Source organism: Anopheles ziemanni, chromosome 2 (genome assembly GCF_943734765.1).
Source record: "Anopheles ziemanni chromosome 2, idAnoZiCoDA_A2_x.2, whole genome shotgun sequence".
NCBI lineage: Eukaryota > Metazoa > Arthropoda > Insecta > Diptera > Culicidae > Anopheles > Anopheles ziemanni.
This window is the reverse complement of record NC_080705.1, coordinates 22,648,429-22,675,234: the sequence shown is the minus strand read 5'-3', so window position 1 is coordinate 22,675,234 and position 26,806 is coordinate 22,648,429. Positions and strand designations below refer to the sequence as shown.

Genomic DNA, 26,806 nt, shown 5'->3' with positions numbered 1-26,806 from the left:
GTGGAAAGGGATTATGTTAGGGATTATAAATTGCCATTGCCCCACCCCCCTGAAAGCCCCCACTAGAGAGTGAGGGGATCGACTCGATGGAGCGTTTGGTTCTTTGCGAGCCGGCCGGAGTGTAAGTTAGTGTGCGTGCGCGGGAAACATGTAACGCCCGCGGAAACGGTATTACTTTTATGGCCCGATAAAGTCATAATCGGACGCGTCATGAGGCCATTGTGAGGCGATGGGTGGTGGTGGTGATGGAAGGAAAAAGTTTAACACCACTAGAACCGATCCAAAGAGGAGATTATTTTAAGTGAGCTTTTAAATTTTGTAAGTAGAACATTTTCTCCTGAAACGCTACAGTTTAAATGGTGCATTGGAAAATGTTGATTCATACAAAACTGCTGAACCCATGACCCATGAAAAGCTATAATTATACCAGCACTGGCTTGTTTTAATGAGCTTTACAGACTCATTCATGTTTGATGAAATACAACACTTGCAACGAAACCATCCTTTGATCAATTGACTGGACACGGTCGATATGCTTCGGTTTCTAAGAAAATGCATGCGATCGATCCCGCATAAAGTATGTGTCCAGGAAGTATTTATGCTACCAGGCACACACGACGCACACGAATTCCATTTACGGTGCCATGGATGAAATGTATTCCCGTAAACTGCTGCTGCTTTACGGGCCATCCTGCCTTCATCGTTCGGGGTAACGCAAGTGCAAGCAAGTAATCAGATTGGAATGTCATAATCAGCACTACGCCTTTCGTTCATAAAACCGGCGCACATCCATTTACCCTGGACGCCATCAAGGGCGGTGAGGAGGCACACACACACCGTTGATCGTTGATCGGAACCGGGCATCAATTACCGACCCTCGTGCGCCATCCTTCATTTGTTGCCAACGGCGAAACGCAAACCCGTGACGAAGTGCCTCCTGTGATGATGCTGGAGCTCTGACACGTTTTCAGTTGATTGAACAGTTCCAGGAATGGCTGGATCCGCGGGTGGATACCAAATTTGCATGCCACTCGAACAACTATTGAACCGATATTAAATTTTCAATGGAATGGAAGGTTGTAGGTGATGTAATTAATTCGTTAGAGTTCCGCAAATATATAATTAAGCTGTGAATCGTAACTAACAAAAGTAGCATTCGAAAGAACTTTTTTTTCAGTACCATTTTCCGGGTGTAAAGAATGCTTATTTTAAATTTTTTTTGCAAGGCACGTAATGTAATCCCCTTTCCCCCTGTATATGGGGTTAATTTTTGCACTGTGTGTAAAACATTTTCGAAAAGCTGCCGCAAACTTTTCATCCCACCAACGCAAAGGACCACGCACAAGAGTAAATAACGAGCGGATTCTTAGCCGTCACCGCTTGGCAAACAGCTTCCCGCGTAGTGCAAACAAAAAAACAAAACAAAAAAACGCTCGCAACAGCGAACGGGACGCAAAATTCAAGCAAAAACTGGGCGCAAAAATTTCCCCATCAACATGCATCACGTCACCCCACGACGAAGCATTAGCGCAGCGTTGGGCGTCTGTTTGCACGTCTTTGCGGATCAAAGATGGATTCGACGTTGAAATGACGAGAATGTGGTGGCTGCGAAGGGAGGAGGTGGGGAAAAAACACATACACACACACACACCTACCTTCCGTGAATCCGTTAACCAACGAACCAAACTGGATGCAGTCAAACGGAGGACGCGAAATCAGCCTCACTTAGCCCAGCTTGCCGTAGGACGGCTATACGGAAAACCTCTCCAGTGCGTACAGTGGCGTAAACACTTCAACCGTCTGCGAAACGGATCACGGTGGAACGGAAAATGGGCATACACCCGTAGAGGGAGCAAGCCTCCAGAGTGGCAGGAAATTACTCGCGGAACGCTCGGTGAAAGCATTTAACCGGGGCCGAAACGAAGCTGAACGGAGCTGAACGGAGGTTGCTTTCCAAAGAACGAACCTCGTTCCGAAATGTGAACAACAATCACATACAAACACACACACACATACACACATATTGCTCAAACCCTTCTGACGTCCTGCTTGCAGCAGGCTTCGTTTGCGATAATTGGTTCGCCTCGAAAGGCTCCGGTGAATAATGGAAGGGAAATGACGAGCAATCGAACCGAAGGAAAACCCAACCAGTTTTGTCCGCTGCAGCATCGTCCTATGTCGAACCGACGGCAACACGAGGTAAACGTTGGGTAATTGAAAGGAAAATCAAGCAGTTTTGACGCGATCCCCGATGTTGCTGGTCGCCTAATGTACAGCCTTTTGAGGACACGCAGAGTTGAAGGACTTGACAGTAGTCTCTTACTGGAAGCAAAAGATTAGCGTAAAGCGAAAAATTTTCCGCTCAAAACAGCTAACCGATAAACAGAAAAACTTGAATTAAATAGACCAATTGGGATGTAATAATTTATGCGGAAAGTTTTGATGAGCCATTTCATTAACCAATCTTGGCATTATTACAAATGAAAAGTTGTTTATCGTTAGGCATGCCAAAACTCAACCGAGTTCATGGAATGGAATTACACTGTGAGGGCGTCTAGGCTAACAAGATGATTTTCTCCACGCTAAAACGCACTTCAACGTGAGATTGTTTAGCCTGCTTGCCATCGAGTGAATGATTTATTGTCTGGGAAAATTCCACTTGCAAATGGAGGCGCCCAGTGCTTTACGTGCAGCAAGGAAAAACTTTAAAATCGCTTTATTGCAGCATACAAGAACATAGGGGATAGCTTTTCACGCTTAATAAATATCGAAGTGCCTCACTTTGTTTCAAAAAGGTTCATGAGTGATGTTCTAAGCAGCAGATGTATGAAAAGGATTCTTGTGTGATTAAAATCATTTTCATTAAAGTTGTCTGCGATGAGGATGGCGCTTGGTTGACCTCGGTGAACAACCGCATTCATATAAGGGCGAGGGCTTCGTTCAAGGATAATTGTCAACCAGCATCCTCGAGTGCAGAGAGTTATCCCTAAAGTTCACATGAGGGGATAACAACATGACACACATTTGTGGGCAAACTAGATTGATGCGGGCCGGAAGCAACAAGTCAGGCAATGCATACAGAAGGAGTTGAGCATTATGTTTGTGCAAATACCGATCGTATTGAAAAATGGTTAACATCGATACTTTAAACCAATGATTCCCGAAGGAATATTTAAAATATACGATTTTCAAACAGCCTTTTCCTTCTCCCCCGGATTTTCTTACGCTCGAACAATGGCCAATGGCTGCAACTGGAAGACAGATCGAAGCCTGTGGCTCACATATAATGTTCACACTTAACGACATGAGGGGAAGCCATAAAACGGGTAAAATAACTGTTGCTCTCTGACCTTGTCGCACGAAGCGCCAGATGGCTCGACGCCGATAGGCAAACCCCGGGCGTACACAAATATAAACTCTTTATTGTCCCCCATGCACGTGCAGCACGATGGTGGTAATTGCTGACGACGGGTAGCGGTGATGCAGTAGCACTGCACCATCAGCAGAACGCTGCTATCTCGGGCTGCAAATTGTGCAGCCGACGATCGAGACGTATTCCTCGCTCGTGGAATGCAAGGCGCCAGTCAACAAGAGTTTAGGTGGATCAGGTCGGGGAGGAGGTATCAGAAAAGAGATAAAGGCATCTTCTAAGCCAAGTAGCTTAGGCCAAGCCTTCGGGGTAGCTTTTATTTCGTCGATAAAAGCCTCTTCGTTCCTGTTCCGGTCTTTGCTTGCGCTTAGTTTTACGTGTATGTGTGTGTGTGTGTTTTTATGTGCGTGGGGTTCTTTGTCGACTACCTTACCCCTCGCTTCAAATGTGACCATGACAGTGAACCACTCGATGTCTTCTTGACAGATTAAACAGCAAACCCTCCGTCTTCTTAGATGTTCACACGTGCCATCGGTTCCCATCTAGCCGTATGGTAGGTGACCTCAAGGCCGATACTAGATGACACTCTAAGCTTGTTTGTGTGTGCGTGGGTGGCTGTGTAGTGCCTGCTTTCCTGCACAAAATCATAAATTTACATAATCACCCGGGCGGTACTTTATTGTTTGCAATAATGTTTGCGGAGGACGTACAAGACCTCACTCGGGGATCCTCTGTGTGTGTGTGTGTGTGTGCATGATACAACAGTTGCAATCACCCCTAACTCCAGGGATCAATCGATCGATAAGACCATGCTCCGCGGGGCGCGGGTTGGGAGCTGGGAAACTATTTTTCACAACTATTTTCGGCATTTCCACTGGACCTGCCCGCGTTTGCCTTGTGGGTATACATCCGTTGGGAAAAACTTTGTCGTCACTGGCTGCCGGAAAACCCTGGTGGAATAAATTTCCAACGCCAAGGATAAGACCAACCTACACACAGGCACGCTCGGAGACATACGTGACAAGCAGTAGAAAGTTTCCGAACATATACGCCAAAACGTTTGGACTTGAACATCGGTGCGTCCCAGATGACGACACAACGGAAACACGTACACACACAAAGCACAAGGGATCGGAACAACTTTCTCGCAAATCATCGCATTCTGTCGGTTCGACAGAAGTCGCCTCATGAGCTCACGGTGGCGGTACTGCAGTGCTGCACAGATTCCCAAACCACAACCAACTCAAGATGGTGACACAAGAAACATTCTAAGGACATCACTATCCACGTCACTCGTCCCACATTGCCTGGCCGTTTCTCCGACCACTTCCGGCGTGAGGACCTGGGCCGGATAAGATTGTTCTCACGCAGCGGATCTCAAGGACACCGGAAGGGTGCCTGATGCCATTTACGTAAGCTCACCGCTTGCGATGAACGGATATTCTTCATTTAATTACTGCCCCGTTTCCTACTGCTGGTCTTCATCTTTCAGCTAGTATCCAGCTAGGAGGTTCGTAAATGGTCTTCTCGAATTTATGTTGCACTTGTGGCATGGTCATCGACCCAACCAAGGGGACCCAACGGCCGGAAGTGGATCGATGTGAGATACGAGAAAACGTTTTATCCATTGTAAGTTTATATCGGTGTAATAGAGTGAAGATGATAGTGTCAAGTGAGCACTTCTTTGAGGACTTATGAATTTACAGATATACAGAGCTATTATGAGATTCGTTTCGACATTGTCTTGAACGCAAGCTCTCGTCTCGAATCGAGGTTGGATTGGTAGCTGTCAAAATCAAATGGTCATTAAAAATTTGGACGATGAATTTGAAAAAAATCGTTTGTTAATTTTAGAGTTCCGTGATAAAATTTATATAAATTGATACTACTGAATGTACGTAGATAGCACGCACGTACCAATCATCGCTCCAAAAGTAATAATAACAATCAAATCAAATTATCGAAACGTCGTCAAAGGTTTATTCGGAATATTGAATAGAACACCTTTACATACACCTTGATAAATCTCGAATTCGAATTTGGTAATACCAAATATCGAATCACGAACGTAAATCTTGAACGTTCGGATCTCGGAATAGGTCAGATAATTAAGAACGGAATGAATTGAATATAATAATTCATACGAGTATGAACTATCTTATTTCTGTTAAAATATAAAAAAAAAGTTGGTTTTGTCGGGTCCTCGAAATACTCGTGACGATTTTATTTGATGTTTTAACACACCACAAAACACCTCCTGTTAACTATTATTCGTTTCGCCCAACGAGCTTGCCACAATGGGGAAGAAAATTGAGTGAAGCAATTCGCAAAACCCTTTCCAAAATAAAATAAAAAAATCGAACCAAGTGTATCCTCATCCATTCCGCCATGTGCTTCGGAATATGTTTATGGTTCGTTGTTATTTATGTATGCCAAATATCGACCACCGATTTTTCTCTATGCTGCCCATCTCTTTTTCTTCTCTCTAGTTTTCCTCTTCAACCCGCCAACCAAAAAACCATCTGATGGCAGCACGATTTTAGTGTCGGGTAGTTTATTTTTTCCTCTTTTCCGGGTCGCCAATCACATATTCCACCGACGACGGACGATGTCGGATTCCCATGGTGGAATCGGGTCCGTCTGTCAACCCTAATAATGCCCCCAGCCCCCACTTCTGTTTTGCTCACGCCGATTTTCCTTCGAAAAGGAATACTGAGTCACAGGACGTTTTCTTTCCATTGTATTGATCCTATTTTCTGCTAGCTGTGTTGTTATTTTCTCTCCCTCCCACCGCTGTCCGAAAGGCGTTCGTTTAGTTTTTGTTTTTGCTAAACGTGGTGGAAGGGTGGTGAAAGCATTTTCCCATTTGACGTTTGCTATCAAACCGGAACGTTTCCCTCCCGCAGCCGGGTTTGACCTCCCCCCACTCCGATTTTAGTTTATATGTTATAACCAATAACCACCGGCAACCCGCCACGGTAACGGTGTTTCCACGCGAGGGGGGCAAAAGCGGGGAAATAACAGCGACCGCCCGTCTATATCAGCATTCCGATGGTGGCCCCCTCGTTGGCCCGGATGAGTCATCGGGGCAGTACACAACAGCGCACAAACGGAATGAAGAAGGACACACCACGAGCAACCGACAAAGTGCCTGGGCGCGGACTTTGAATAACCCTCCTTTTCGAATGGCGTGTGTCTTTCTCCTCGCCACGACGCATTCCGTTGGCTGCCCTCCGGCTCGCCCGTCTCCTGGATTTGCATCACGTGGCGTATGCGATTTTGTTGCGAAGATGATTCACCAAACACATGGACAAAGAGACACATGGACGGAAGAAAAATAAAAACTGAAGCTTTCCTTAACCAGCGAAGAAGCAAACAAATGCCACCAAGTGGAAAAGTCGCAATCCACTCCTTCTTCTCTACCACATTCCGAAGCACGCACATTTCCCGAGCCGTTGTTCCCCTCGCCGGACGTAAGGCGTTCCCTCGAGACCGGTCATTGACGAATGGTGCGATTTGCAAACGAAACAAACGGCACACACTTTCTCTCTCTCTCTTTCACTCTTACCAACACACACACACACTAACAAACACCCCAACATATGAGGAGTAATGATGAGTGTCCTTTTGGATGGTTTGTTAGCGTGAAGGAACACTTCTCTCCACTTTGAAATGGGGAAGAACGGATTTGTCAGCATTTGATTTCCCAACCAGCCAGCTCCTCGATTCGTTTTCCACCACCACGGAAATTGGATTTCATGCTTCATGTGGAGTTTGGGGGGGGGGGGGGAGTATCATCAAAGGAATTGCCTGGCAAATGTGTTCAATTCCAACCGACATGCAAAGTGCCTCAAATTATAGTCTATTGGGTTGGAATGCAATGGAAGATGCACTGAAATAACTTGAGTTGTTTTACGATTTATTTCGCCATTATTTTTGCCCCAAACAAACTCTTTAAGGATTGAGCCATAATTCCGCATATTCATGGTTTCCCTCTTTATTTTCGCTTTGGGCTCTAGCGTGTTTACTATATTTTCCCATATGCGTGACTATAAATCAAACTAAACGTTATGGGTTTGAGCGAAAGGAATTCTTCATACCTTCGTAAAACTATTTCATTATTTACCGTGGAATAACTACGTCTCATTACACATCTAAAAATCCTCAGCCGTTTGTTAAAAAAAAACCTTGAGAATCTTTGTATTACAAGGTCAATCGTGAGCGAAGATAGAACTTATTTCTAGGTCATTAATGCTAGCATCCATCTATCTTTCGGAGGACAATTAATCTGAGCGGTTTGCGATGTCCTTTCCATCGTTAACGAGCAAAACCGCGACTGAGTCGTTCAAGGTTTAGCCAGCCGCAAGATTTGATGTTCACTTGACACCTCGGGTTGGCGCAAAAACATGACTCAACCGGAAAAGCAGAAGCATAAACGAATGCTTGGGGCCAAAGTTCGTTACCGTCCGGCCTCGGCGTCGGCCGGAAGGGCGAGAAGTATCCAATGCCGCCGCCGTCCGGCGTAAATCGATTTGACCGGCATTCGAAGGCTGCCATCAGACGCAGCCTTAAAATCACTTTTGGCAAAGCTTTTCATTATTTTTTCAGTGTGTTTCCGTTCTTTCCAACGACTAGAATCCGTTTGGTTCCATTTCCGTGCTTTCCGTCTGATGGACAGTGACAGAGGTGGTGGTTTCGGGGGTTGTCCTTTGACGAAGGCTACCGGAGGCGGAGCCTTAACGATTGCACAATGCCATCTGTATCGATTTTCGAGCGAAAACACTCGCCTAAGCTTGTCCATACTCATTGCGATCGGAATGTCTCCCGCGTCGTGGAAAGCCGATTTTTCAATGTCACCGGCTCGATTGGTTTTGCTAACGTCAGTGATGTTGTCCACTTGAAAGCGACGGGTAAAGAACCATTTTGGGTGCACTTGGTGCAAGAAAAACTCATCAGGAGCAACGTTTTACTTTTCAGTTTACACTTTTGGAAAGGTCAAAAAAACGATCCAAACTGTTGAAGCAATTTTTTTAAAAAGTGTGGTTTTTGTTTTTAACTAATTTTCAACGAACAACGAACAAATTTTATATCGTTTTGCTAAAAAACGGAGGTTCATATAATTTCATGAATTTCATCAATCAATCAAAGATCTTCTCAACGAATCTGTCTAATCTTTTTTTAAATCTTCATCCTTCCTTTTGTCTCATTTTTATCTCATTTTTCAAACCAGGAGTATACCATAACCCAATAACTTCAAACCACGCCGACGTACCGAAGCTCATCTGCAAAGGACACACCACCGGAAAGTAACATCTGCCCGGAACGAACTACAACTGGAGTTTTGATTAAATAAATTATCAGAGCCGTGTACTGCCGGCCGCGCTGTTTGTGGTTTCTTACATCGTGCTCGTGTCTGCCTTGGCTGCCTGTTGGCACTTTTTATTGCCGTGGCTAGAATGTTTCCCAACTCAAACATCCACTTGGAGGTGGTGGAGAAGAAAAAGAGGGGAGAGAGCAACTGCCATGTGCCGAAGGGCCATCTTTCTCGCAATGTGTTTTTCTTCCCAAACAATCGGGCTCAACGGTGGTTGTTAGCGAGAGCTTTTCCACCGGACCCTTTCCCATCCACGCTAACGATTTCCACTTCACGCTCCAGCGAAGAAAAGAGCTCGAGCTGGGTCCCGTTTTCCATTGCCGAAGTTGAATTGGATAGTTTATTTTTAAACCGAGTTATTTATTCATCATCCGAGATCCGAGTTGGAAGATTTGCAGTAGCTTCGTACTTTGCGGACCCCTTTTTTTTTTGCAACCCTAGATCAAACACGGAGTAAATAAATGAAAATGCTCCACCCCGAATGGAACTGGCGGGTACGGAAGATGGCAAAGAAACGGTGAGGTCCGTTCCCGAACGATGATAAAAACATGATAAAACCGGTGAAAGAAACCCTCTGTTCATCGACCACACGAAATGGGGTGTAGAAAAATGGAACTAAATCCGGGCGAGCTTTCACGATGCGACAGGATGTTCCGGTCTCGTTTCAAGGCACATGTCACAATGGAGGCGCCTGGTGGCGTTGCAGAAACGTTTACCGAGCACGTTTGCGCTTATTAGCTTAGAAGAGACGTGCAAAGCGAACGGCTCGTGGGCCGTCGGGAGTATCGACAAGTGCACCAAGGGACAGGAAAGCACGATGTCACATGGCCATAATCCCTTGCACCGCATGTCGACCGGCCCTTGGTCTTTTCACACCGGGCGACAACGCTATTCCTATATTTTTTTGTGCTTCTCCTTTGCACTCGATTAGAATTAGTGTCTCGAGCTTTGGAGTATCCTTTCGTAATGGAGACCCCGCTCAAGCATCCTCCACGATCGCACCTGATTGATTACGCAGACGTCGTTCCCTCTCAACGTGCCACCCCCCCCCCCCTCCCGCCCCCTCTCCCCCTCTCATCCGTCTGCTATCTTCCGGTGAGTTAACCGGCATCAAATTACGGCAAGTAATTTCCCAGAGCTACCTCTATCTCGATGGCGACCAAATTACCATCAACGGTGGTTTTCTTTGCCGGAGCTACTCAGAAAATCCCACTGAAACGAGCGATCCAAGACGCAGAGACGACGGAAAAGACAGGGATGTGATGAAGCAGAGGAGTTCCCTCGATTCGGTTGACGCTTGTATTTGGAGAATGTCAATAAAATTATCATTCGTGCGTAAACAGTTCAAATTTGCTTCGTCTTCCCCCAGAGAGAGAGAGAGAGAAAGAGAGATGGGGGAAAATCGAAACGCACCGGATGTCAGATGTAATTTACAACGAAAGTTAAAGTTAACACGCGCGCGCAACAGAGACGCAAATCGGAGATTCGAGATGATCTGCAGGGACGGTTTTCCCATCAATGTCGGGTTCTCGTGAACCAAATCATGTGTAATATTGACGTTTCGTTAAAGAAGGTTGTTTGGGTGTTAAACAAATTACGATGATTGGAAAACTAGAAGCCTTGAGATGATATAGAATTTACTGCTTTAATATTACATTTCTAATGAGTGTTTAAATTTCCACATGTTGTTAAAACTATGTATGTTTTAGTTTATAAATTCAAAATTTATAGGTAAAAACAGAACACGTTATGCATTCAACATCAGATGAGTTCATGATATCCTAAAATGGAGGGAACAGAAACACTCATAAATAAATTCAAAAGCTACTCCCAGCTACGCTCCAAAAGCATCATTTATTCCTTCTATACCATTTTTTATCCCATCAAGCACGTTAAAATGGGCACGGTTCTTTTAGCACAGCAAACATCCGAGCGCAACTAAAACCGGAACTAAATCGAGCATTCATGTCCATCGTTCGGGTTTGACGGCACGACGGGATGGACAAACAGAATAAACAAATTCATACATCATGATGTCGCATTGACCGCACTGCAATGTTCATCATGGTGGCCGAAATTTGTTTGCCTCATGCCTTCATGCCACTCGGTCAATGTGTATGCAAATGCAATTGAAATCAACAGGGGCCCAAGCGAACGTGACGGATGGTTTGGTGGACCAAAGTTGTGGAGCTTAGAGAATGATGGTAGTTTCATATGAAGCCGTGGATTTTTTCCCATTCCTAGTGCGTGCTTCTACTAGCAAATTGTGCAAAAATACAACCCATTTTTCTATCCATAACTCACCCTTGGGTGCACGTGTTTCGGATGAAGAAAATGAATGAGAAGCCTGCCAAGTGGAAATTTTCCCCCATTCAAACAAGATGCAGTAAGTGCACGTATAAAGGCACCATTCCTGGTTTCTTTGTTTTGTTAGGTGAGCATTTCGTTTTTAATGCAACCCTCCCCCGTAAAATGTTTCGAAAACCGGAACCCGTGCAAACGGGAACTTCAAAAATCTTTTTGCAACTTCCGTGAGTACGCATTTTAGCGTGGAGTAGGAAAAAGCAAGCACCTCCCCAAGGACCTACTTCTCCTCATCGGTGGACGCAGGGAGCCTTCGGGCGGCATACAAACGAACCCTACTGGCGAGGGCCCACAGCGTTATTATTTTCCGGATTATGGCACCTCGAGTAAATCATTCCGAGCATAAAGAAAGAAAATGTACACCGTCTCGTTTTCTCCCGGATTGCGGAAAACAAAGAGACCAACCCGCGGGAGGACCGAGTGCACTTTTCCCATCACCAGACTCGTTGAGATCGCTCCTTGGAAAACGCCTCTGAAGAGTACGGCGCAAAAATGGCTCGAAATCCCCCGTCCAGTGTTTATCTGCATATCTCGCGCGAACAGGGGTGACTCCGAAACCACCCCCCGAGTACCGTCTCGCTCCGCCAGATGTCGTCATTCGGGGTCCTGCGTTCGTGGGTTCACTGAACTCCACGGTGGAGGAAAAGAATATGCTTTGTTGCCTTTGTTGAGGCAGAGAGAGAGAGAGTCAATATGAACTATTCCTTCTTTTAAGGCGGACAAATTGGAATCCTTTTGTGTACAATGTTATCCCCTTGCGACCCTTTTTCCCACCCTCTAACCTCCCACGAATTTCAGCAGCAGCAGCAATCGACGATATCAATCCAAAGCGTTAGCAACGTCAATAAAAAGCCGTTCCTCCTTCTTTCGCCGACCCCGTGAAAGGGTTGGCAAGCGACAAATCTGCGACATCGGCAGGCAAATCAGACCAGCTCCACTCAGACCGGCTCGCACTCCCGGAAGTAATTGTTCCATCGAAAACCGTCATCCGTGCGGAAAAAGGATAGTACTTCAAATCAGAACAAAGGCACCGGTGAAGCCCCTCGTTTTAGGTGAGCAAACCTTCGCCGTTCAATTGTGCAATGCTCGGGAAAACCGGCGCAGTTGCGGTGTGGCTGGAGGGTGAAAATATATTCCAGGTTAGTTCCGGTTGTACTCGAAATGTGTACACAGACACGGTAGATGGGCACACTCTAGAGCAGTTTTACTCCCGAACACTCTCCGTCCGTAGACTCCGCAATCGATCAGCACTGAACCGTACGCTGATGGTGTCACGTTGAAATATTGCCTACGATTTTTAAACAGCAAGGGACAAATCTGGCAAGAAGTAACGAAGGGAGGGATATCCCTTCGAATGTCTGGAAGCGGTTGAACAAACGGTTCGCTGGGCCTCGTCCCCCGATTGGAAACCGAATTCCCGACGCAATACAGCATCATGTCTGGTTAATCCGGCGTCCTCGGTCAGGGTGGGGGGAGAAAAAGGATTATAGGCACGGTAAGTCCACCGTGTCCTTGCGAGAGTTCCCCCTTCGAATTTGGGATGAAATGGCCCAGACTGCTCGGTGGAAAGGGCTATCGAATCCATGGTGCAACAAATATTGTAGCAAATATTCACTTTTCCTACCATCGGATTCTCGGGGAACAGCCGATCTCAACCCACTCCAGTCTGTCTGTCTGTCTAGCTCGGCGTCCTCATCGTCGGTATCGACAATTTGCCCCAAACCTAGGGGTGACGTGACTGGGCTACAGCAGACAACCGGCGCACACAGATCCACTCACAAACACTCGGGGTGTGTGTTCCAGACGACGACGACAACCCCTGTTGTCTACACGGTGACACGTGCGTTCCGGCAGTTCCGGATGGCCACCAGAGTCACCCCTGTTGTGGGTTGCTGATTTTCCGCACGCCTTTCCTTCCGATAACATTTCCACCCTTCGAGGGAAGGGTTCTCGCCCCCTTCTTCAGCACGTTTAATCGAAAAGAAACCCGCGGGGCCGCCCATTAGTGTGCGTTTAATAAACGCAAGTGCATATTGCAAAGGAATTACGTACGTTTGTGCTTGCGTGTGTATGTGTGTCATTGTGTTCGGAAAAGCGAGAAAGTAATATCACGCTACACTGACCTGAGTGAAGGAAGGGGAAAGATATTTCCCGCCAGCAAGGTGCAAATGAACAGCGTAATCTGGAGGGTTGGGCAACAAAAATGAACGATTCGGAGGAATTTAGACACGGTTTCTTTTTACTCCTCTCCACCCTCTCCCCTTCAGGTCTTAGAGACACACAACAGCTTTGGGGGAACGATGGAAAAGCAATTTTTTTAACGTGACGATAACTTTCCTAAATGTTACCATGCGTAGGCGACACTTCAAGCGAAGTTAAAGGGAGAAAAAAGAGGCATTATACCATTTCAGTACAGAAATCCCAAGAGGATATTTTAGAAGATTGCCTGTTGAAACAGGAAAAGGGACCCGCCGCTCAGACATACAAGCAATACCAGAGAGGAGAGAGGAGAGCAAGGTTAAATAAATCCAGTGGACGCACAGGAAAGAGAATGGGTACGCTGTGCAGTGTGCTAAGTTTCGTAGTCGTCGCTAGCTTAGTGGTTAGAGGCAACTCTGCACACAAGGCCGGTAAGGGATCGAACCCAGTTGCTGCTGTACATAAAACTGTTAAGACTTTTTCAATTCTTGCGGGAAATAGGATGCTTCTAGGATTTTCTATCATCTTACGTATCGCTATCGGAACATGCAATGTGCAAACAACTACCTGAAAATTTTAGAGGTGCTTTCTCCATTGCCACGTACCAAACCCATTGGAGGTTTCTTTAAATTTATCCATATTTTTACTGAGTTTTCTCCATGGTCGACATAGTTACGGCTTGGATCGCAAACAAGCGTTACAATAAAAAACCAAGTCCACCAAGGATTAGAAAAATCCATTGGAATTTTCTCAGATATCGACATAGTCACGGCACGGACCCGACAGTCGAGTGGAGACGAGTTCGAAGGACAGAACCATTAGAAGTTCTAAAACGAAAGATAACCTAAATAAGGCTGTAGGACATGACCCTGCGACGTGTTGTTGCTTGCCGTAATTTGCCATCTCACGACGTCCGGAAAACCAATCGAGCAAAAGGAAAATAGTAATCCAACATCGATTCCTCGTGAGCGCCGTAGATAATGTCCTTAAAATCACCCCCCGCCTGGTAAAAAAAAAGCCTTGCGGGAACATTTCGACCGGGTAATTGAATTTATACGAAATGTCTTTCCAACTGCCTTACGGCAAATTTTCCTCCTCCGATGGAGGTATCTCCCGGTGTCGCGGGATGCCAGCGATATATACCGTAATGAAGTGTTCCCTCGGGGGGCATAGAAAGACGGTACGGTCGGGTGCGCTCGGGCTTATAAATAAACGAATTGGAAAATAAGTGCCAACGAAGGAGGAGTGTGCGGGAGTTGGTGGAGGAGAGACGGTCATTACTTGTGACGCGAGCACAAAAAACTCGGTAAAAGCTGCAGGCAATCGAAACGGTTCGCTTTCGGACGAATGAAGCGAAATCCGAAATCGACTCGGACGACACACTTCGATTCCCACATCCGCCCTTTGGCTGTTAATTTATTTTCGCACTTAGCCACGCAGAGAAGTGCGATTAGGGCGTGAGTGAATGAGCGAGCCGTAATGAAGCAACCTTAATTGCTCGGGGATCGGAGGACCGTACGCCCACCGATTGCAAGTAAAAACCTACGTGGAAACGCAGTCCATTTGGTTAATAAATTGATGAACCGTTGAAAGGCACTCAAAAGCTTTCATTTTTCAGTAGACTAATGGAATAAATGAAGCAGAAGATTTATATGAAACTAATAGAGAAACTAATAACTCTGCAATGTTAAGTAATGCGTTAGCATCGCACAAACAAACAGCAGAAAAAATCCCCTTTCTTTTACCTTTTTCACACTAGCCTAAGCTTAATAAAAATATCACCGGCACGAAAGGTAGCGGAAAAGTGCAAAACCCCCAATCCCGGCTTGCTTCATCTTCCAAACCCGTTCGTTGCAGTCAACGTCCTACAATTTATCGTTCGCTTCAGCCGCACCCTCACACCCGGACTCGGAAAACTCGATGCGCCACAACTAAAACACACACTAATGATAATTAGAGAGTGCACGCGAAACGAGCAGCAAATAACTGCCTTCGCCGCCTAATGACCACCGGGTCCGGGACCAAGTTTGCCGAAAAGGCAATTTTCCAGAAATAAAAACACGGTAGCGCAATTCAGTTGGCTTGCTGGAAATGGACTCGGATAGAAACGGTCAATTTCCAGCCCAGATGTGTCCCACGGTTTCGCCGGGGAAAACTCGAGCGACAAATTGCATACCGCAGCACCGGAGGCTAGTTTCATGAAAATATTTGCTTTACGCTTTTTCTGTTTCCTTTCTGTGGGTACAAAATTTGTCATTGGTAAAGTAATGCTTGTCGGTCGCTTGCCTGAAATTGTTATAAATCAGAACCCATTTTGACAATTCCGGGAAATTTTAATAAACCCCCACAACGACGGTGATTTATTTGCATAATAAAATGTCTTCGCTGTACACATATTGAGGAAAGTTTAATTACCTCTCGGCCAGCCGAAAAGGTCACCTTCAGGTCCTGCCTCTCCTGCGGGCGGTGGAATTACTGTGGCAGTAAAATTATCAACTTCATCGTCACCGGGAATCAGCGAATCGAATCCTTTCCGGGGCGAGCACAAATAAAGCTCCTCGAAGCAAACCGGCTCCGGACTTTGGGTTTCCTAGCTCGCACGACACCAACGCCGGACAAGGAACCCAGGTTGGTGGTTTCCGGGTGCTCATGCCTCCCCCCCCATGCACGCGAAAGGATCGATAAAAACAATTTTGCTCCAACTCGTCCACGTCCTACACACAACGAATCCGAGACCGGTGGCGAATGCGATAAAATCAATGGTCAAGGACCTTCCCTTCGTACCGGTCCGGACGTTGCGCAGGTCCACCACCTTGCCCCTTTAGTATTATTTCGTCACATAAACCCATCGGCTCCAGCGGCTTATGGTTTCCCGACTCGAAGCAGGGAAGTCGAACACGGGCACACAAACACACCACCGGAAAGCAGGAGTGGTTTATTAATAGCAGTGTACTTCTTCTCGTCCCGGTGGGTTGCTTATAATTTCATTCACCGTCCATAAGCTCCCGGGCTCGAGCCGGCTCCACCGCGAACAGTGTGGGAGACCGCGGTGAACAGGCAGGAATGTCCGCTCCAAACCAACTGCACCAAGCGGTGACATCAGCGTTGGAAAATGTTCACCGGCACGTGATTGCGTTATCTCGTGTCTGGGACCCGCATAGAATAGCATTCCGAGCTGGTGCTGGATAGGACAAGGCAGAAAAGGGGGAAAGAGTGCGAGAACTTCTTTTCCGACGATTACAAAATCATGCCGTGGTTTTACGGAAATCAAGTTGTGCTACCCAGAGTTCCATCTCCCTCAAGGCAAACAGTGTGCATGGTTCTTGGATGCTGGAGTTTGAACGTGGGGCTTCTACCCTTGCCTCCCAATTTTCCTTCAGTACTTGTACACGTTGTACACCAGTAAAGAGATTATGGATCATGAGCAGAAAAAGAGAGAGAGAGGGAGATAGGGAAGAGTGAAATCATCCCGAGCAAGTAATCGGAATGGAAAAACCATCGTTCTACAAAGAGGGAAGTTTGATCGGGTGGTAAATTGGTTCTAAATCTGAATTGCTTACGTAATCGCTCGAATAATTGTTATTGATTTTGCACTACAAACTTTAGCCTTTCAGTTTAAAGTGTAGGTTTTGATTTTAAATCGAAGGTTGACGAACAGAGGGAGAGTATCCCAGCGCGATTTTGCACAACTCATTCATACTCTTTAAAACAGCTTGTTCTTGAGTTGATGTTTTGGAGTATAGACACGCTTTTAGTTTATAGTACCTCAATAGTAGAGTTTATTTTATAGTAAGTAATTCATTAAGTTAGTGTTAAGCATTAGTGTTAGGCTAAAATTATAAAAAGGATATTAAACTCCGGCAGGCTGGATAATAAACCTTTATGCGACCGGACAATAAACGCATAACATCGTTACCGTATCCTTCTATTTACTATCATTAATGTTTAACATAAATGGTTCTGTTCTGATAAGAAAAATCTTTCAATCAATAAACTTTTCATATATGTTGTTCCTTCACACACATTCTCATTGTCTTCATCAAAATTGGCGTTCTTATCTGTTTCCGTATACCTAAAATGGGCTTATACTGCAATAAAGAATTAATGTTCTGCAAGCTAATTCCTTTGTGCGCGTAAACCCTAGCCTGCCATGGCATAAGGTACCTTTTCGCAAATTCCTTTCGACAAGACAAGCGATGCGTTAATCAATTATTCGCAAAGCCCTCCCCATCTCGTACTCGAGGCGGCGAAATCTCAGCCCCATCGAAGCGAAGGGCAACACTCCGAGACACGGCAGAGATTAAAGCTCGGCAAATGGCCTGATACCGTCGTCTCCGATCCGTAGCCACTGGACCGGATAATGAGCCGCGAACACCAAACGACCGATTTTGTCAGACATTATTTTCTTCCATTTTTATCCAGCGCTTTCTTATCCTACTCGATACGAAATTCCACCCCAAAGGGAGAAGATTCGAGGTCCTAAAGCATGGTGCTTCTGCATCACGGGGTTACCGTGGGATACGCGGAAAATGTGCTCCTGTGCTGATGCCTTATTTACATTTCCCATTTATCGGCGGGCGAGAGAGCTTGCCGCGAAAATGGCAGAAAAGTGTCAATCGCGACATTCTTTTCTTCCAGCTTCCCCGATGCGCCGTCCCTTGCGTCTCGATCCGAAATTGAAAGAAAACACCAAAGCCGCCCGAAAACCGGTGCCGGGTCGCGGGCTTTGTTGGCCATGAAGTCTTTAGATTTTCCCATTGCGCCCTTCCGTTTATGGACGCCAAACGCAAACCCATCAAAAAATGGTAACGGTTCATCCCGCCGCGGCGATCCGTGGAAAAACGGGACGGAATCGGATAGGCTGGGAAAATATCAAATTCCGGAAGCCTTTGAGGGGGTGCGGCGGGAGAGACTAGGGCATGCGGGAGGGGTTAGGCTTTCTTAAACTCAGCGGTCTTTTTAAACTGTCCACCGAACCGTGGCCTTTTTTGGGGTCAGCAAAAGGTGATAACATCTTCCAACAAATGATCCCCTTGGCAAGGCTGACGGAAGGATTTTCCTTCGTTTTTTTTTGCGCCTCTTTAGATTATCCTTCGGAAAGATTTCATCATCCGCTTGTCGGAGCAGATAGTAAATTTGGCTTTTGGATCAGCGTCACGTCAAGAGAAGCCAGAGTGTTTTCCCATTTTTTTCGTTATTCCTGTCGAATGGATCAATTTTAATTTATTTCCTCGAAGATTCGCCCCCGACCGTCATCTCTTTTTTTTGTCGAGACCACTTTTCGCGATAAGCTTTATCGTTCTGTGCAATTTTAATTAAACATAAATCATCCAACGACCTCCCGGTCTGCAGCGGACACTTCTTCGTCCACGCTTCAACTAGATACCAACGTTTCCGGGCACTTCTTCTCTTATTTGCATGCCCAGTTTTTGCTCCCCACAGACAGCCGGGTCCAGCCCAGAATCAGCCCAACTGTCACAGGGCTGACAATTACAAATGGCGCTTGCTGTACAACGATTTTGATTTACTGCGACGCGAACAGCTGAATCAACAGTTCCAATCAAATCATGTCGCACTGTCCTCTGGCACACCGAGGATTTTATTATTGTTCAACAACTTCATCCCCCTCGTCAGTGTCCTTGGGATGTCGGGGGCCTCTCTTGTGCCGAGATTTGAGGGTGGGAAAACGAAAGAAAAAAAATATTAGCGCTACAATCCAAAGTTTTCCCCGACAACCCCAGGACCAGACCATTTGTCACCGAGTGAACGCGCGGGCACAAGTTGTGATTTGAAAATGGTCATAAAACGATAATGACTGTTTATAAATACACAGTGTTGGGTCCATTTACTGCCACTTCAGAGCTCCGAAAACACCCCAAAAATATTACCGAACAGTTCGCAGCATTTGTGAAATCGATAGGGAAGCGGGAAGAAAGAGGACGAAAACTCAAACCCATCGGAAAAGGTCAAATTTCAAGTGTCTGGCGAAGGACAAGTGTGTCCCCAAAAAGGAGATGGAAAGGCAACGTTGAGGGAGGTGTTGAATGAAGTAGCCAACAGTAATGACCTAAACATAACAAAATAAACCTCCAATTTATCGGCATGAGCTTCGATGCAATAAAAACAACAGGAGAATAAATCCAAAATGGCCGTTGTGAGAGCAATAAAGTCATCATTTATTTCGGCGGTTGCGTGAATGGATTCCCCAGTTCTAGCTCCCCTCATGGAAAACAGCTACCCCAAACACACTTGCCTTCAGTTCCCTTTGCTTTTCCTGCGTCAATTTTCCGACCCCTTCTGCAAACTACCACAATTTGCCGAAAGGGAAAATTTTACAAACTTTACGCTTCACGCGGGGCTCTTTTTTTACCACTTGTTTTTTTGTTCTATTTTTTCTTTTACAACGAAAAGTAAACAAAGCTAAAAGCAACCTTCTACGAACCGGCTTCCCACTTTCCGGGTGGCGGCCGGAAAAGTCGCATTCCCTTTGCGTTGGAAATATCATTTGCATTCCCAGCGGAAGCCGCAGCGGAGTTCAGTCGACATTGTGGGCCCCGTTTTTCCGGGCTTATTTTCCCGTAAAAAAACGCTACCACGCACGAACGCACGCACCCAGTGCACTTTCCAAACGCGGAAAAGGCACACTCTAAGCTGGTGGAACTGACAGGTTGTTAAACTCCCGGTGAAAAGGATCCCTCTTTCGCTTCGTTACATTGTCTGGGCCAAAAAGATACAGAAGGATTATTTTTAACGCTGTCCAAATCTAAAAGGAAAAAAGGATATCATTAGCGATCCCTTCTAAAAGTAACCTTTGAAAGGTACAAAGTTGTAAAAAAATTGTGCATCAGGTAGAATGCTTAACGTTAGTAGAATGTTTCTTTCCGAATCTTTTGCGAGCGGCAGTAACGAAAGCATGGAAGCGTCCTTTTTTCGTCGTATTTGTTTCGTTCAGGATCCACCATTACGCAATACCGACACACGTTCGAGGGCACCTGTCAGCACGCACACGACGACGGTGGATTTTCCAATTTCCATATTTTACAGGACACGCAAACGGTGTAACGTTCCATTTGCAGCCGTCACACCTCCGCCGCGAGCTTCCACCTCATGCCCCGGCCCAGTGCGCAGGTGTCCATGGAGTCCTGTAGGATATAAATAAACACCGGTCGGTCGGTCGGAGCGATGCCGTCGTGGTGTGGTTGTGTTGCGTGCGCTTCAGTATTTTTTATCTCGATTTTCCATCCCTCTTTCGCGCGTTTGCGTTCCGACTTTTCCACTCGACCCTATCGACCTCCGATTACAGCGGGTACGATGCATGATCAGGACGATGGCCGATGTAAGGTTTTCCACTCGCCAAGAAAACCCCAATGCAATGGATCAAGGGGGCATCCGGGTAGCGTAGAGGGATTTTCCGAGGCGCGGAAAGATACTGAAGAGTATCGTTTTATTTACTGCTGACATACGCTCGCGTGTTGTTTGGTCCGCAAAAAAAAAGTGCTCGATGTGTGCTCGAACGAACGCCAATGTGATCGGAATGCATCCATCAATATTACAGCACGTCAAGCTCGTACAAAATACATCGCAACATCAGTTGGCACTCTGGGGAAATGTAAACAGAATGTATGTGTAGGTGGGTTCGAGAGAATGGAAGAAGGAAGCGTGATGCATCCAGAAGACGGCACGTTCCAACAACACTCCGCCGTTGGACGGATGTTGATTGCATACTAAACAGCTTCGGGCATGGACTGCACGCAGTATTCTGGAGTTCGCACCGGCGCACAGGACCTTCCCTTCGTTTCCCTGCTACGTATCCCGCCTCCCCTGCTCCCAAACCATACGCCGAGCGGCGGTGACGACTTTGACGACACGATGTAGAATTAAAACCGTTCTATCGTTCAATCACCGCAAAAACCTATGAATAGGTTTGAACCCCTGACCCCTGATGAAACCCCTTGACGACGTTTTCACTTATCGTCATGCTGACGTATGCAAAATTCACTCCTCTCCTACACCCGGGGGGTTTTCCGCGCTCCACCTCCGTCGCGCGGGGGTTGCAGAATACAGTGATTGGTTTACTTGTAATGGAAGCAGCTTGTTGGTGAAGCATTTAACTAAGTATGATTTTTGTTTAACTAAATGAATAAAGTTTATTCTACAAAACCAATCGACAACGTACTAGTGTTGTGCTTAATGAATCTTTTGACGAGATTAATTCATATGAATCTTTAACCTTAGATTTATTCAGATGGATTCATGAATCGTTGCGGCATCGATTCTTCAAAGCATAATGAATCTTCATGAATCTTCATCTTTCATTGGTGTGGACCATGCGATCAAAAAAAGGGGTCCCTCTACATATTTTTGCTGATCACGTTTCATCAGTTGGTGTGTCTTTGGAATTCATGAATCTCTCGGCGAAAGATCCATGAATCTCTTAAACGCAAAGAATCATTCAGATGTATGAATCTGAATCTGATTTACACAACTCTGCAACGTACGTATATCCTTCTAAGACTAGGATTATTTTTAGGGAGGGTTTCCAAATGTCTTTATAATGGCTTAGGACAACAAAACTCGCTTCTCAATCCGCGTCCGGAAAATTTAAGGACTGAAGTAAATATTTAGGAAACAAATTTCTTACATGTTAGGAGATGATGGTTAACAAAATCTCAGGCAAATATGCGTCAGCGCCTCACTGTAACCGAAGCAAAGATCTGCTGAAGGCATGCAGAAAAGAGATGTGGAAAAACCACCCGTCCAATGTGCGGAATATTCACGGATTGCTGGGTGTCCTCCCACCCTCCGGGGGCTTGATGCTAAAATCGGGTTAATGCCGTCCGAGTCCCAGGACACGCCAACCCAGCGAGCCGAGCGCCCCGGAGCGGCACGTTGTCGTACGCATGCGGACGGATAAAATGTGACCGACGGAAGACAACAGCAGCAAGCCATGCATAAGCCGCACAGAAAAACACCTCACCCGCGGGTGACGTGTGGTGGCTTCGCCTGCTGCCCTCTTCAGACGGCCAGCAGTGCACACCCTTGAACCCTCCACCACTCGACTTGTGCGCCAAATCCTTCCTACTTCCTTTTTTTGATTTTTATTTTCCTACTCCATACTGGCGTCGATGGTTTTCCCTGGTGGTGGGAAAACATAGCAACATCTATGCTTCTCGTACGACGTGATTCACGGGACGGTGCGGTGACGGTGAGCTGGTGGTCGCCGTCGGACATCTGCAGTAGTGTATCGGATTTCGGTGTTCCGGGTTTACAACAGCCCAAGTGAACGTTCGATAATCCCAGCATTTTCAGTTCATTTCCTCTTGCCAAAGGCGGATGGTTGTTTTACGCCAGAAGCAAGCATTTAAAAGTATGTTTACCGGACAGGTGCGCTGCAGGCATAACCTTCGTCGCACATGTTTCGAAAAGCCTCGCCACCAAATGGTGATTTATGAAAGGTAGTTCTATTTCCATAGATGCTTTTATGTTCCGAATACCATGTCACGTAGCCCGCATTAATACTCATGTTGCTGGAAAATAACCACAGACAATAATAAAACGAAAAATACCACAACACAAACAGACACACTCAGGTGGAGAAAAACCACATTAGCCATTCCGGTCAAGCGGAGTCCTTGGCGAGGCGAATAAATAAAGCATCAGCAGCCAACCATTGTCATAACCAATGATCACTTGGGTGGGAAAACCGCGGACGTGAGGATGGTCTTTATTTATCCAAATGGAATCATCATAATGCCACCGAGATACCATCGACCCGACACAGAACAATATATGCCTTCGGCCGGAGGAGAACGTGATGGAGAAAATTAAATGACATTTCAAACCTGAATAAGACAAATCGAGGAGCTATAAATATATATGTAATCAAATTTCCATCTAGTCGATGATGCACGTTACGTAATTTTCCTTTTCCATTGCGTTATAGAATTGATTTTAGTGTGTGTGTGTGTCCACGCACACGCACAAAGCCAAAGACAGGAAAATTGGACAATTGCCTCATCATACTTAATTTGATTTGTACTACAATTTTGAGTGACTGGCATGAAAACTTCGACTGCCTTGGGAAAACTTTTCTTCGCAGCAGTACACCTTGTGTTGAATATGGTCGACGTTTAATGTGTTTTCCTCACCTTTGTCACAAAGGAAATTAATAATTCATTAACCAACCCCAAAAGCTTCTCCACCAGCTTCGGGCAGGTAACCATCCAGCGGAAGAAAGGGAACCCAACCCATGACACGGGGCAGCATTCCGAAGGCATCGGGGTTTACTTTCAAGAAGCAGCCCCAAAAGCCCAAAACAAAGTTGAACCCCTTTTGCCGGGCGGGTTCTGCGTGCGATTAAGATAAACTATCCCCGATCGTTTACCTTGTCAAAAACTTTCGGAAAGGTGTGCGCTCCGGGGACGATGAATAATTTTCAACCCTCGTTTTGACGTTGGAAGCACAATCAACAGCAGAACGCGAGGCAAGTTTAGAAGACATTCCCCACCGTGCTTCTTGAGGGTTGTAAATATCATAAAAGTTTTCCGGCAAAATGCATTTGATGTCGGGAATATTAACAAATGTCTTAAGCAACAATGATATTTTAGTATCAACGAGTAAAGGTACCGGTTTCGATATATCTGGCGTTAGAATGGTTTCGATATTCCAAGGACATTCCCAATTGCGTCAATAATAAATTTAGAGAAACGGTATGACGCAAGCAAGCTGCACCAGCATAAAGCGTGGGATGACATGAAACCGAACAGACTCTTAGCAAAAAGTTTGCTCTGCAACAACAACCGTGGACCGCAGATAAACATTAACTTTGTTATTTAGTAAATATCATTTGGTAATGGAGTGCTTAGAATACTAAGGTTGAGTCTTTCTACACAAAAAAATGTGTTGCTGTTTTTTACCATAAAAAACAAACCAATTTGGAATCTCAATATCAATAATCATCAATACCAGGAAACAAATACGAATGAAAGAATAAGAATTATTATGGATACCAACCACTAACAGATGCCATGAACATAAAACGAATTTTAATCAACATGTTGAGGGAATGCTATCCTTCCTAGAAATGGAAGTTCAAACCTATGCCTTCTAATTGATAAAAGGAGTTTTAATTAAAGTTTATGCACTTCTCGTGTCCTTTCTGGAATCTCTCAGTGGAAATTATACGAGAAAATACTAGATATCAATTGAGTCTGTAAAAAGAAGCTTCAGACTAAGCCAAGCCAAAAGTAACATGAAAACAAAAAAGATATAATATGAAATCAAAATAAAATTAGTTGTATGTTGAAATTGATGTAATGTGTTAAGTAAGCTTATGAAATTCTATCATCAACAAAAGGACCATATTCATCCTGATTGGCACTTACCTGAATGACAGTTTTCCGCGGTCCATGTCCGTGGTGAAGTTGTTGGGGCATCGGGCCACCCTGTGGGTGCGACTGATGGTGGTGATGCTGTGCCACCTGCTGCTGGTTGACGATCGGCTGCAGCGGAAGAGGCAACTGCAGCGGCAACTTCGGCGCCAGCTTGTCCGGCTGCGACAGCGGGTTCGTGTTGTTGGCCCGCACGAGATCCAGCGCCAGCAGGGCCTTCGGACCGCCCGGGGTAAAGTACACGCCCTGCTGTTGCTGCTGCTGCTGGGCAACCACCACCATCTGGCCATGTTGCTGCTGCTGTTGATGGTGCTGTGAGCTTGCGCCGGAGCTGCCCCCGCCGATGGACGCACTGGAACCGTGGGACCCCACCAGGCCGGAGCCACCGCTGCCACCGCCACCGGCACCGGACTGACTCAGCACGATCGTTGCCGGCTGCTGCGCCTGCTGCTGCAGCTGTTGGCTGCTGATCGTCTGCGTGAACGACTGCGACTGCTGCAGGTTCTTGTTCTTGTCCAGCAGCGGGTGGATCGTGTCGGTGAGCGGCGTCCGGAAGCTGGCCGCCGTCGTCAGGTTGGCCGACTTGTTCTTGTTGTTGTCCAGCTTCTTCTTGCCGTGGGACGCCGCCAGCCGCTTCCACGACAGTGCGTTGATGAACAGCGAGTGCTTCTTCAGGTTCTTCTCCAGCGCGTTCTTCTCCGAGAGGATGCGTGCGCTGTCCGCGTTGTTGCCGCCATTCCCGTTGTTGTTGTTGTTGTTGTTATTGTTGTGGTGGTTGTTCCGCTCCTGTATGCTGTTGCCGTTCAGGTTACCACCGAGCCCGTGGTTATTGTTGCCGCCGCTAATGTTGTTGTTGATGTTGTTGATGTTCGCACTGCCGGTCATGATGTTGTTCTGGTGCGTTTGCTGCAGCATCAGCAGGTTGTTGTTGTGGTTGTTGTTGTGGTTACCACCGCCGACACCGACGCCACCGCCAACACCACCACCCACACCACCCCCGCCGCTGTGGTTGTTGCCGCTTCCGCCATTGTTATTGTTCTTGCAGTCATCCTTGCTCATCGTGTTCACCCCATGGTTGTTGTTGTGGTTGTTGTTATGGTTGTTGTTGTTGTTAGGCACCGTTTGGATCAGGTTCGGCGGCTTCGATTGCGCGTTTTCGCGGTTTTTCGCATTGTTCAGCTGCTCGTACGAGTAGTTGTTGAGCGGAAAGTCGGCCGAGTTCGAGGACGACAGGGTGCCGGCGCTGTGGTGGTGCGTCGAGTAGATGGGTCGACGCTCCCGCGGGCTAAAGCTCAGTACTGTTCCCATTTTGGAAAGTGTGGAAGGGGGGAACTTTCCAGTATCCTACCTTACTAGACTTTTCTTGTGTTTGCTTTTTTTTACGACTGCGAAAATCCGTTGTAAATGTCACCTTCTCTTTCTTAGTTATGCCAATAATTTGGTCCGATCTTACTTAAAGCCTGTTTTCCAACCAAATATCAGCTTTGTTCTTGTTCCGCTCCAAAGGGAGTTGGCCTCGCAGAGGCTGGAAAGGATTTTCACACGTCACATTTACTGTACGACGAACGATTTATTAACGTGTGCGCGTGTGTGCTCACGTTTTATTTGCTCGTGTTAGTATGTTTTGTTATTCATTGGCGTGTTTTTCCTCGGGGAAACCTATCGTTCCTGCTCCATCAACACCTTCGATAGATGCTTTCAGTAAACTTTCTTTTTTCATTCATAAACGAAGGAATATTCACTCACGTTCTCTTTCTTTCAGCTCTGCCACATACACGGGTTTCATTTATTGCTAAATATGTAAGCAGTTGTCTAGAAAGGTGTAAGAGGATTTTCTTTTACTCCAAGAAATACACTTTGCTTCGACGCAAAACAACAGAATTTCACTGCATCACGGTAAGTTTCGTCGTCGAAACAAATACACCTAAACGCAGGCACGCACTCACTCTCCCTCACCGGAGGACTCCAAACACAAGAGTCCTGTATACACTACGCTTCTGTGTGTGATACACGGGAAAGTCCTGGAGTATGGAGAAAAATGGGAAAAATGTCGATGAGTTCACATGCGGCAATGTTTCCCAGAAACACTTTGTGTCGGCATTCAATGTC

At 46.1% G+C, this 26,806-nt stretch overlaps 1 protein-coding gene across 1 annotated transcript in view; it reads right to left on the bottom strand.

Moving 5' to 3' along the window:
• LOC131294835 (putative uncharacterized protein DDB_G0286901) overlaps positions 1-26,040 on the bottom strand; it is a 42,546-nt gene extending 16,506 nt beyond the window's left edge. Inside the window, exons 1-2 of the mRNA XM_058322883.1 lie at positions 24,788-26,040; positions 24,692-24,751 (exon numbers count right to left, since the gene is read on the bottom strand). Of these exons, the coding sequence (XP_058178866.1) occupies positions 24,692-24,751; positions 24,788-26,005 (1,278 nt within the window). The 5' untranslated portion in view covers positions 26,006-26,040. The remainder of the gene's footprint in view (positions 1-24,691; positions 24,752-24,787) is intronic.
• Positions 26,041-26,806: the final 766 nt, after the last annotated feature.